Source organism: Lynx rufus, unplaced genomic scaffold, assembly GCF_022079265.1.
Source record: "Lynx rufus isolate CCGP_SWC_20201006 ecotype Redwood Valley unplaced genomic scaffold, mLynRuf1.p SCAF_15, whole genome shotgun sequence".
Taxonomy (NCBI): domain Eukaryota; kingdom Metazoa; phylum Chordata; class Mammalia; order Carnivora; family Felidae; genus Lynx; species Lynx rufus.
Window position 1 is genome coordinate 51,717,490 of NW_025814829.1, and position 12,210 is coordinate 51,729,699.

Here is a 12,210-nt window from a genome sequence, read left to right on the forward strand (position 1 = left end):
CTCAGAATAATGCAAACATCAGAGTGTTTTAACATGCTTTGTTTCTCTCACCGACAGGACCGTTGGGGGCTCCACAGGGCAGGGTCTGCCTCCTAATCTTTGTACGGTCAGCTTAATGAAACGGTGCTTGGCATAGAAAAGACGCGTAAGCACTTACTGAAGTTCATCAGTGTTAACCCGCCACTGAGATTTCATTTTAACATCCAATAACTAACTCATTTAAAAACCGCTTACTTTTTTCCCCCTCTACACCAAAGCGTTAATTCTGAGACTCGGTTATAGTCTGACAAACGTTTCAGAGTAGATGCAGATTCAGCTATCAAACAGTTAAACAAATTAGGGATTGTCACTCAGTAATCTGAAATCAATATTCTTTGTAAATGTCACCAATTTCATTTAATGAGGTTTAGTTAATATTAAAATATCTGTGTTATGGATTAGTGGACTTAAGGGTTAGGTCCACATTTTGTTGACACGGGATCATTCTCCTTGTCACAGGCTCCACGAATGAAGAGTTCCCTGGTCAAATAAGTGTGGGCCATGCTGTGTACTGTGTCTCTTCGCAGCTTCACAGCGTGCGAGGATGTTAAAGGCTCTGGGAGGTCCTGTAGCATAAACTCTCCTTTAATCCAGAACTTCCCAAATTTATCTGTCCGTAGGTTTCTTTTTCGTCTAATACCTGTTCCACAGAATGAGTGTTAGAGTATCGGATGGAATTCTAAGTATTTAGATGATTCAGATTTCTCCTACCTGGTTTACTTTCCCTAAATGGTCTGGTTTTATTTAATACTCTTAGTTTTAATCTTGCTCTCAAGAAAGTTTTGGATTCAAATGCTGATTTTTGAACGGTTTCTCTTTATTGCATGTTTCCCGTTCAAATGAAACCCTAGCAGCAGTCCCTCTCGTGATGACGCTATCGCTCAAATGTCCACTGAGAGGAAGTTCGGACTCTCTAAACCAATATTGCTTCTCTTGTGAGGCAGTTACAGGAAATGTAGGCCACCGACAAACGCCAACCACGACAAAGGCACCTGCTTCTAGGCCACGCATACAAGTAACTTTTATTCACTAACAACGGTTACCATTAATATTAAGTAGGAATAGGACTAACAGCTGAATTATGTACCTTGTAAAATGAAGATCAGATGAAATAAGGTATGGGAAAGTGCTTTATAAGTCTAATGCTCAATAAAAACAGGTAGCAACAAATAAAAAATAATTTACTTTCACAGAGGCCTTGCAATAACTAACTTTTAATCTCCAATGATAATACTACATTCAGGTTTCGCTTTTTGCCACGCACCATGCTAATGACTTTCACCGTAGTTACCATTTAATTGCCCTATTCCTCATTAATCCCCAGTGTATTACTTTCATTATATTCTCTGGTTTGCTTCTTCTAATGATTTCCAGTGACTCCGAAATGCTGTTCACACAGCTGAATAAATTCACTTAAATATGTATTGGTATGATCTTCTCTTCCTTGCTTCCTAAACATATTTGAATCCCTTTCAAAGAGTTTGCTGTTGGAGGTCTGTTTACTGCAAAGCTGGCTTCTGGAAAATAAGTTCCCATGGAGAGAAGGGGACAGGCCCCAATCTCCGGAACTCACTGTCCAAGAATAACCTGAATCAGGAGGCGTTCACTTTGGGACATGCAAAAAGTGTTCTCAATGCCTGTCTGAAGATGGTCAGTAGGCTATCAGGGTCTGAAGCACAAAGGAACAGACCTAGGCTACAGACAGATTTGGAAGTTGTTCTTACAGACAATTACTAAAGCCCTGAGAGCAGAGGAGAAAGAGGGCTGAAACACGTTAATATTTAAAAGATAAACCAAAAGAAGAGAAGGATGAAAGAGAGAAAATATACTTAGAGCACTGGTGCCCAATAGAACTGTCTGCAGTGATGGAAACATTCTCTATCTGCACTTTCTAATGCAATTGCTACTAGCCGTACGTGGCTAATGAGCACTTGAAATGTGACTAGGGTGACTGAAGGACTGAATTTTTTTTTTTTTTAAGTAGGCTTGATGCCCAGTGTGGAGCCCAATGTGGGGCTTGAACTCATGATCCTGGGATCAAGACCCGACCCGAGATCAAGCGTCGGATGCTTAACTGACTGAGCCACCCAGGCACCCCCTGAATTTTTCATTTTTAAAAATATCAACATAAACTCAAATAGCCACGTGTGGCTATTGCGTTGGAACAGTGAAGGGCTACAGAGTAGGCTGAAAACAAGAATAATATCATGGAAGTCAAGGAAAGAAAGTATTTCAAAAGGTGGGAATGATCAATAGTTCTAGAGAGGACAAGCAAACAGGACTAAAGAAGGACTAAAAAGTAACTACTGTAGTTAGCAAGCATTATGAGTTGATGTGGCCCCCCCTCAAATATTCCTATGTTGAAGTCCATACCTCAAAATGTGATCTTATTTGGAAATAAGGTCATTACAGATGTAATTAGTTAGGACGAGGTCATACTGGAGTAGGGTGGGCCCCTAATCCAACACGGTTGATGTCCTTAGGAAGAATCTGGACACACAGGCACATTCACACAAGGAGAATGCCATGTCCACATAAAGCAAAGATCAGGGTGATGCATCTACAAGCTAAGGAATACCAAAACTACCAGCAAACCAGGAACTAGGAGACTGGCCTGGAACAGATCCTTCCCTGGAGCCTTCAGAGGGAACGTGGCCCTGCCAGCACCTTGGTATTAGACTTCCAGCCTCCAGAACTGTGAGACAATACACTTCTGCTATTTCCATTACCCGATTTGGTTTGTTATAGCAGCCCAAGCAATACAACCCAACACAAATGGTCTTTTACACTTCCTAGTTGCTTGTGTGTCTACTAAAATCTTTAGAACATACATCTTCTTGTTTATTTAAGTCTTACTCTTGTAGTGGATAGAAAGCATAGCTGCAAAACTTTGCTTTCACACTAAATGTTTAACAGTAGTTTAACAGCAGTATTGAATACTATCCAATGATGTGACTATTCAGTCGTAGACCTGGGTATTGAAATGTAAACACCGCACTACAAAACAAGCATGGAGAAATCTGAAACACAAATGATTCCCAAGAGCTCTATGAGATTTAGTTGCTTGGCTCAAGCACTCCTCTGTCCTTGTGTCACAAATTACATGTTTTAAAAACAATGAACATCGGGGGTGCCTGGGTGGCTCAGTCGGTTGAGCGTCTGACTTCAGCTCAGGTCATGATCTCGCAGTTCGTGTGTTCGAGCCCCGCGTCAGGCTCTGTGCTGACAGCTTAGAGCCTGGAGCCTGCTTCGGATTCTGTGTCTCCCCCTCTCTCTGCTCCTCCCCCACTCATGCGTGCGTGCTCTCTCTCTCTCTCATTCAAAAATAAATACAAACATTAAAAAAATTTTTTTTAAACAATTAATATCAAAAAAAAAAAGAACACTTACCTTTGGCTTCTAAACTTTCAAGAGTAGTCATTTTTTAACCAATGAAAAGGCACCTCAAACCTTCTACGGAAAAACCTAAAAATGTATAAATTGAAACAATTAAGACAAACCATACAAAGATGTTTACTAAGTTTATTATTTACCTTGTAATTTAGATATGACAATATTCTACTTGTTTCTGCATTTAGTACACATGCATTTCAAAACCTTCCCACAGGTGATATTGTTATAGTTAACAAAGGTCTCAAAAAATTACTGGTGGTTTACTTTCAAATTTGTTTCACTGTTTCTGCCAAGTATACTCTACCAGGTGCCCTGGATGTTAGTTAAGAAACTGTGGTGAAGTTACTGTAGTGGCTTTTGTATCATTGATACGGCAACAGTAATCTTACTTATTAAAAATTTTTAAAAAAATATTTTTATTTGTTTTTGAGAGAGAGAGAGAGAGAGAGAAAGAGAACGAGTAGGGGAGGGGCAGAGAGAGGGAGACACAGAATGTGAAGCAGGCTCCAGGCTCTGAGCTGTCAATACACGCCCAATGCCCGCTGGCACTCGTGACCCACAAGATCGTGACCTGAACCGAAGGCACACCTAGCCGACTGAGCCACCCAAACGCCCCAACAGTAATTTTAAAGAAATCAATTACTTTCTCAGGGGACATTAGTGACACTAATTTGCTAATTATTTATATCCCAAAGGAACTTCTGTTTAAACTATATAACAAAAATACTCAGAACTTAATTTGCACTTTCTTGGTCACAGAATTAAAATGGCATAGCATATGTTTTCAGAAACGTGTGCATGGCCTTTTCAGTAAAGACTAAGATTCAGTGGAAAACATGAGGAGGAAGGTGGTGCTTAGTGGAGTGACACGATCGAATATGATGAACTGTACGTTAGATGGCAACTGGTTTCACCACAAAAATGATCACCCTGAGTACTCGATCTGACTTGGCACAGGGTCCTCCACGACTACCTTCCTCAATAGTCACAAACCCCCCTTCTGTCGCTCTGAAAACAGGTCTCCAAAGACCCCTTCGCAAGAGCAAGGGGCCCAGCCACTGCGCTCGGAGGAAGCGCCACGGCTCGGCCGGCAAGGGCCAATTCAAGGGGGTGGGAGGGTGTGCAGTGGGTAACAGGTGGGAAAGCGACAAGCTGGTCAACCTCTGCCGTCCGGGGAGCCGAATCCGAAATTCCGTCCCTGTCTGAACAAGTTTTCCTGGAACAAAAGGCAACCTTTCCCCAAATCCAAAGCGTCTGAACACCAAACTCCAACCCAGACCTCTGTCCCTTTCAAACGTCCCCCCCGCCCCTCGGTTACACAAGCCCGTTTCTTGCACTTACCGCCAAGGGTCCTTACTCTGCCGATCCCAGGGGCTTCACTTTACAGACCGTCGGGCTCCGCACACTCCTCTTCCGTTCCGAAGCTGACCCGCCCAGACCTTCCTGACATCCAGCGGCTGGCTCACTATTAATCACTTCCTGTTCTCAGGGTTTCGTTTCCGGAACAATTTTCCAAAAGAGAAAGGTAAATACGCTCTGTGGTGTCTTAAAACGCGAGTGACGCAGCACATGAGGTCTAAGGCTTCTGTAAGTGAAAAACGGATAGATGTCTACTTAGAAATAAATTATAGGATATGTGGAGCGCCGGCTGTGTATCACTTAACTTCCGGGTCACCTGTCAACCAAACTTAAGTGATGACGCTGGCCCCAAGCGGCGCCATGAAAGGGCGGGGCTGTCGACGGGATGGGCGGAGTTCTAATTCTCCCAGCCCCTGGGAACGAAGGGGCGGGGCGGTGGCGATTCCGCACGTCCGGTAGTAGGCGGGGCTCTGTTGCCGGAGTAACCGGGCGTCGGGGTTGAGGTGGTGTCTTCCTGTGGCAACGCTACCTATTCCCCTGTGCCGAGATCCTGAGGCTATGGTGAGTGCCAGGCGAGGCCGGAGGAGCCGCTTCACGGTCTTGGTTACGTAGCGTCCCAGGTCCTGGGGCGGAGGGTCACTCAGAGGCGGCCCGGTTTCTTCCACCTTCGCCCCATGTTTCCCTCTTTCCAGGGGCTGTTTCTGCAGTTTCCTTTCTCTCCCTGTGTCTTGCAGCACCTCGAATTCCGCTTCGGTACTGCTGAGCCTCTAGAGTATTGTGACAAAAGTGTAGGGGTAAACACGGAGTCTCATACCCTGAGGCGAGACATTATTTCGAACAGACGTTTTAAATGTTTGTAGTTTTCATCACTTCAAGTTCGGCTTGTCCTTAACGCGCCTCATTTAAGAGCATTGATTGTGTGTGTGATGGCTCAGCACTGACCCAGGTGTCCCTAGGTCTCGCAGTGTTTGCCCTCCAGAGCCGCAGAGCGCTGCCCCTTCCCCCCTCTAAGGGCCATTTAGTCGGAGCCCTATTTGCACAGCTGTCTTCTGGCCAGGGGATTATCCCCTAGGTAGGTGCTTTTTAAGAGGAATGCCCCTCAAGATCTCTTGGGAGAGCTTCTGGAAAATTCACTTGCTTGAGCCTCACCCCCAGAAATTCTGAATCAATAGGAATGGGGCTGGGCATTTTTAAAAAGCCTAGAGCTAATTTTTATTGAGTCACTTGTTTGAGGACACCGGAGGTCGAGTTAATTCACTTAATTAGCAACTCTTTTAAAGAGTTACGAATAACGGACTGGGGGATAGAAAGATGACTGTTGTCAGAAGGGTATAGCTTACGAATTTAGCAACAGAGCCCCTCCCACCACCTGTTCTTTCTCCCTTCCTACTCAGGGACCTTTTCTTGCCCCAGTCTGCCCCTGTGCTTTTCCAGCGGAGCCCTTTCCAAACTTTCACTTCCCCAACCCCTGTCCCTTCCCCTGCTTTTTCCTCCCTTCTAAGCAGATGCCAGAGACTGAAAGTCATTTTCTTCAGCCTCGTGCCCCTAACCTACACATTGATATATATTTTACTCATCATCCGATTTTACGTTTCTAGTGTAGAGAGAGTGGTGTTGAAGGACAATGCATCCACCTTTCCTCTAGATCTCATCCCCTCCCATCCGTTACAAGACCTTTTGCTTCTGCTTATCTTTTATCCCCCCACCCCACCCTGTGCTTTCAGCCTCTCTGCCTCCTTTTCCTGCTTCCCAGTGTTCTGGTCATACATCTTGAGAAAATGAAATAAAACAAAAAAGCGTATCCCCCAGGCTGGTTTATCCAGTTACTGCCCAATCCTCCCTTGCGCCTTTCTGTGACTGCATGGAAGCATAGCATTTTCACCTGCTTTAAATGCCCCCCTTTTCATCCTCAGTACTCTTGTCCGACTTCCTCTTGAATGGTTTCAATGAAGTTGCCCTTTTCCAAGTTTTTAATGGCCCTAAAATGCCAGATCCAATGAATTCCTCTCAAAGTTTATCGTATTTAGCTTTTCTGTGATAACTGAAGTTCACAAACATTCATTCCCCCCCCTACCTTTTCCCCCACCGGCCTTGCCTGCTTTTTAAATGCCATTCTCCAGGACTCAGTCCTTAATTATTTTCAGTTCTTAGTCTATGCATTTTGCTGGGGTGATTTCATCCACGCACATGAGTTTTACTAATGCCTAAGCATTCACACCTAAACTTCAGTTTTCAGGAGCACCTGGTGGCTTAGTTAAGCATCCGACTTCGGCTCAGGTCATGATCTCACAGTCTATGGGTTCGGACCCCACGTCGGGGCTGACAGCTCAGAGCCTGCTTCTGATTCTGTGTCTCCCTCTCTGTCTCTGCCCCTCCCCTGCTCATGCTCTGTCTCTCTCTCTCTCTCTCTCTGTCTCTCTCTCAATAAATAAATAAACATTAAAAAGAAGTTTTTAAACTTCAGTTTTCCTCTCATACCTGCTAGGGCCTAACCTAGTTGCTTCCCGGACACTCTCCCTGGTCAAATTTGCCATGACTAAAACTGAACTTGCTATCATTCTACCTGGTTTTCCTTATTCCTTCAAGTTAATTAATGAGATCATTCTAACTTATAATATAGCTTTAATATTATATAACTAATTAATATGGTTATTTCATATTGCAATATATGTAACCTAAACCAGAAACCAGAGTTAACCTCTCTTGCTTTCCTACGCTTCCCATATTCAGGTGGTCACTAGATCCTGTTTTAGTTTAAGATCTCCTCATTTCTTGCCTGGACTGTTGCGGTATATCTTTAATAGTGTGGTATGGCAGTTATTCGAGCCATTATTTTCTCAGTAACAAGAAGGAATTTTCTAAGACCCAAATCTTTGAGGTCACCTCTTTAGTTTATTAAAAACATTTTTTTTAAATGTTTATTTATTTTTGAAAGGCACAGAGTGCGAGCAGGGAGGAGGCAGAGAGAGAGGGAGACACAGAACCTGAAGTGGGCTCCAGGCTCTGAACTGTCAGCACAGAGTGCTTGAACAGCAGAGCTTGAACTCATGAACCATGAGATCATGACCTGAGCCGAAGTCGGATGCTTAACCGACTGAGCCACCCAGGCACGCCTGAAGTCACCTCTTTAAAACTGTAGGCTCTCCAAACCCTACAGTATAAAATTCAGCGTCCCTGGAATGGCATGCAAGGCCCTCCATCATCTAGCATTTACCTGTCTGGCTGCTTTCATGCCTCTCCGTTGCCTAGACATTCCTTTCAACTGCTTATCTTTCACTGAATGTTCTAAGCACCTTCAAGCTGGTGGTATGAGTGTTCCTTCTACTTTGCACACGCTGTACACGGGCTATTCTTCTGCCCTTGTTTGCTGGCCAAATTCCCTTGGATTCTTTCAGACCCAGGTTAAGTGTCTCTCCTCCTGTGATGGTTACTTACTTCTCTGCTCAAAGAGAGGTGACTTTTTATTGTTTTTTGTCACAACTTTACATAGTACACATCTCTCTTATTGTACTTACCACATTCAGTTGAAATTGTGTATGAATTTGTCACTCTTACGAAACTGAACTGGGAGGGGGATCAATATTTTGTTCCCTGCTATTGCTTAGACTGTATTAGGCGCTCAGATATTTGCTGAATAGAAAAAGAAGGAATGTGGTGAGTGTCCCGAGAGGTTACAAAGTACTTGGGGAATACTGGAGGATGGAGTCCTCACTTTTCAGAGTCAGAAAGGCCATCATTAAGCGAATGGAATAGAATTTCCATAGCTAGAATTGGATGGCGTAGGGGGATGGAAAGTGACATTTGTGGAATACTGGTTTTCTTTGTGCTTGTCTTACCTTCTGTCATTTAGACTTCCCAACTACCCTAAGAGGGGTGACCTCCTCCCCCCACCGCCCCCGGTTGGAGTTGCGTGTTTCAAATTGGGTGGTCAGTGAAGGCCGCTGTGAAGAATTGACTTCCATCTTGAGACCTGAATGATGAAGTGCAGTGGTCTGGGGGAAGCGTACCAGGCAGCACTAACAACAAGATCAAAGGTCCTGAGGCAGTCAAGCAGTTGGCATATTGCAGGAACTGATCTCGTGATTTAATGTAAAAATAGAATAGAAATTCGGTGGTGGGGAGTTGTGGGGGGCAGCGGCAGTGGACGAAGTATGGCAGAGGGTAATGTGAAGTGCAGTTAGAGAGGTAGACAGAGGCCAGACCAAATGTATGTACTTCAGTATGGTTTCTCAGACGAGGTTCTAACCCATTACTCGGTCATGACATCAATTTGTCGTATGTAGCCAGCATTAAAAAAGATGACATAAAACAGACACTATATTCATTGTATGTAATAAGGATAACTTCCATGAAACTTTTATTGCAAATTGTGTGTGTGTTGTATGTCCTGGGTTATGATACAAATCATGTTCCTGGAGCGCCTGGGTGGCTCAGTCAGTTGAGTGTCCGATTTTAGCTCAGGTCACGATCTCATGGTTTGTGAGTTCGAGCCCCACATCGGGCTCTGTGCTGACAGCTCAGAGCCTGGAGCCCGCTTCGGATTCTGTGTCTCCCTCTCTCTCTGCCCCTCCCCTGCTCCCGTTCGCTCGTGCGCGCTGTCTCTCAAAAAATAAACATTAAAAAAAAAAAAACCCAAACCCCATATTCCTTACTGTCGGTCATGACCCACAAAGTTCAAGATACAGTATACTTTGTACTAATATGTACTTTAAGAGGTAAAATAGTTAATCTCAAGGCACACAGATTTCTTATTCCTCCTAAGATTGACTTAGTGACAATCTTATTGTGTGATGGGAGAAGCTCTGAATTTAATGAGAGCTTAAAATTGACTAGAGTAGAATTTTCAAGTTTCCTTTTGCATGCAGATCTGTCTCCTGTGTCATTCGCTGTCAATCCTTTATGAGAAAGAATAGGCCTTTAGAAAACTAGAGGGGCGCCTGGGTGGCTCAGTCGGTTAAGCATCTGACTCGTGATTTCAGCTCAGGTCATGATCTCATGGTTTGTGGGTTCAAGCCCCACATCGGGCTCCACACTAACAGTGAGGAGTCTGCTTGGGATTCTCTCTCCCCCTCCCTCTCTGCCCTTCCCCCACTTGAGCATGCAGACAGGCTTGCCCTCTCTCTCTCTCTCTCTCTCAAATAAATGAAACTTAAAAAGAGAGAGAAATTGATGTTCTTTCTCTGTGTTCAGTCTCACCACTAACAGGTATGTTGCATCAAAGGCTGATGGTCTCTCTCCAAGCAGCTGAGGGTGGAATTTGTTTGCCCCGCTGGTTTGTCTTCCTGACCCGTACAATTACATGATCTGGTCAGTTTCTCCCTGCATCTAGTGAACAGTTGTAGCTTCCAGAACCATAATTAGGTTCTGCCTACACATTCTAGAACCACCTCTGTCATGTGCAGCAGAGCAAATGTAGTTCAGTATGTCTCAATGCATGTTGTTTAAGATAAAGAATACGCTAGGGTCATCAATTTATTTCATTTTGCGCATGAAGAGAACACAGGACATAATTCCGAGACCCTTTTGAATAATAAAGAGATGTGAATGTTATACGTCTTCTAAAATAGAACATTGATTTCAATGCTGTTATCCAAGATGAACTGCTTCTATAACATAAGGCTTTTAAAGATTGTCACCTGTGTTCCACGAGAATTAGGCTAAACACATGTCTCCAAGTTGGTTTCAAAGAGACTTGAAAGAGGGTTTCATGATTGCTAAATATGGACAAGATTTTATTCCATGAAATGTTTTTCAGTTTTCAGCTTTATAAAGTTTCTTCTAAATAGGTTTACTGTTTTCATCTTTGACATATGCTTCGTAACCATCCAGGATTCCTTTTTGTCACTTGAACTACTAACTTGGAAGGACCATAATTGTAAAGTCCCAGGAAGGGTTTCATTTATCGGGACTGAATCAGAAAGTATGGCGCCTAAATTAGAAACCTGAAACTTACAAAAAAGAAACAACTGATTTTTCCTACTAAAACATTTTTATTACAAATGTAATTTGGAGCCTGTTTCTTCTTTAATAGGAACCAGTAGTATTTGCAAAAGTGAATAGCAATGGGGTTAATATAATGCTCTAATTTTCCTCACATGTAGCTCTTTTATCTTTTTCTGTCCTTTTTCTGCCTTTTAATTCTTTATCCTTTGTTTCCTTTTTTCCAAGCTTTATTGGGATATAATTGACATATAACATTGTGTAAGTTGGAAGTATATAAGGTGTTGATTTGATACACATATTGCAAAATGATTACCACCTTAGCGTTAAGCTAATACCTGTATCACATCACATAACTACCATTGCTTTTTTTTTTTTTTTTGTGGTGAGAACATTTAAGATCTACCCTCTTAGCAACTTTCAAGTGTATAATCTGGCATTGTTAACTATAATGACAGTGTTGTGCATTAGATTCCCCAGAACTTACTCCTCTTCTAAGTGGAAGTTTTTACCCTTTGATCAACAGCTCCCCATTTTCCTCACCTGCAGCGCCTGGTAACCTCCATTCTATGAACTGTTTCTTTGAGTTTGGTCTTTTTAGATTCCACGTATAAGTGAAATTATACAGTACTTGTCTTTCTCTGTCTGACCAACTTCATCTGGCTTCGTGACCTCAGAGTCCATCCCTGTTGTCACAAATGGCAGCATTTCCTTCTTTCTCGTGGCCCGATAATATTCCGTTGTGTATTTGTGCCACGTTGCTTCATGCATTCATCCACTGATGGGCCCTTAGATTGTTTTTATATCTTGGCTATTGTAAATCATGCTGCATTGAGCATGGGGAGGGTGCATATGTCTTTTGGAGTTAAAGTTTTCATTTTTTTTCCATATATAATATACACAGACATAGAATTGCTCGATTATATGGCACTATTATTTTAAAATTTTTGCGGAATTTTCATGCTCCTTCCCATAGTGGCTGCACCATTTTACATTCCCACCAATAGTGCGTGAGGCTTCCCTTTTCTCCATAGCCTCTGCAACACTTGCTATCTCTTGTTTTTTTTTTTTTTTTTTTTATAGTAGCCATTCTGACAGGTGCGAGGTGATATTTATGGTGGTTTTGATTTACTTTTCTGTGTTGATTATGATGCTGAGAACCTTTTCATGTGCCTGTTATCCATTTGTATGTTTTCTTTGGAGAAAGTCTGTTCAGTTCTTCTACCCATCTTTTTTAATCCTATTGCTTATATATCTGTTATTCAGTTGTACGTATGTATATATAATTTCGATATTAACCCCTCATTAGATATAATTTGTAAATATTTTCTCCCATTTTGAAGATTGCCTTATCATTTTGTTTCTTGTTTCTTAAAATGCCCTTTTTTAAAATGTTTCATTTTATTTTTGAGAGAGAGAGCGAGCGAGAAGGGGAGGGGCAGAGAGAGAGAGAGGGAGACACAGAACTTGAAGCAGGCT

The 12,210-nt window shown here is 42.8% G+C and overlaps 2 protein-coding genes across 4 annotated transcripts in view; one reads left to right on the forward strand and one right to left on the reverse strand.

Annotated features, from left to right (window-relative positions):
• Positions 1-5,069, reverse strand: part of BLZF1 (basic leucine zipper nuclear factor 1) — a 33,469-nt gene extending 28,400 nt beyond the window's left edge. For both annotated transcript variants that reach the window (XR_006961651.1, XM_047077043.1), the window contains exons 1-2: positions 4,774-5,069; positions 3,430-3,504 (exon numbers count right to left, since the gene is read on the reverse strand). Coding sequence is in view for 1 of the 2 variants with exons in the window: in XM_047077043.1 (XP_046932999.1) it covers positions 3,430-3,460 (31 nt within the window). In the remaining variant the exon portion in view is untranslated. The remainder of the gene's footprint in view (positions 1-3,429; positions 3,505-4,773) is intronic.
• A 219-nt stretch (positions 5,070-5,288) lies between these two features.
• The window catches only part of NME7 (NME/NM23 family member 7), a 266,054-nt gene continuing 259,132 nt past the window's right edge, over positions 5,289-12,210 (forward strand). For both annotated transcript variants that reach the window (XM_047077044.1, XM_047077045.1), the window contains exon 1: positions 5,289-5,352. In XM_047077044.1, coding sequence (XP_046933000.1) covers positions 5,350-5,352 — 3 coding nt within the window. In that variant the 5' untranslated portion in view covers positions 5,289-5,349. The remainder of the gene's footprint in view (positions 5,353-12,210) is intronic.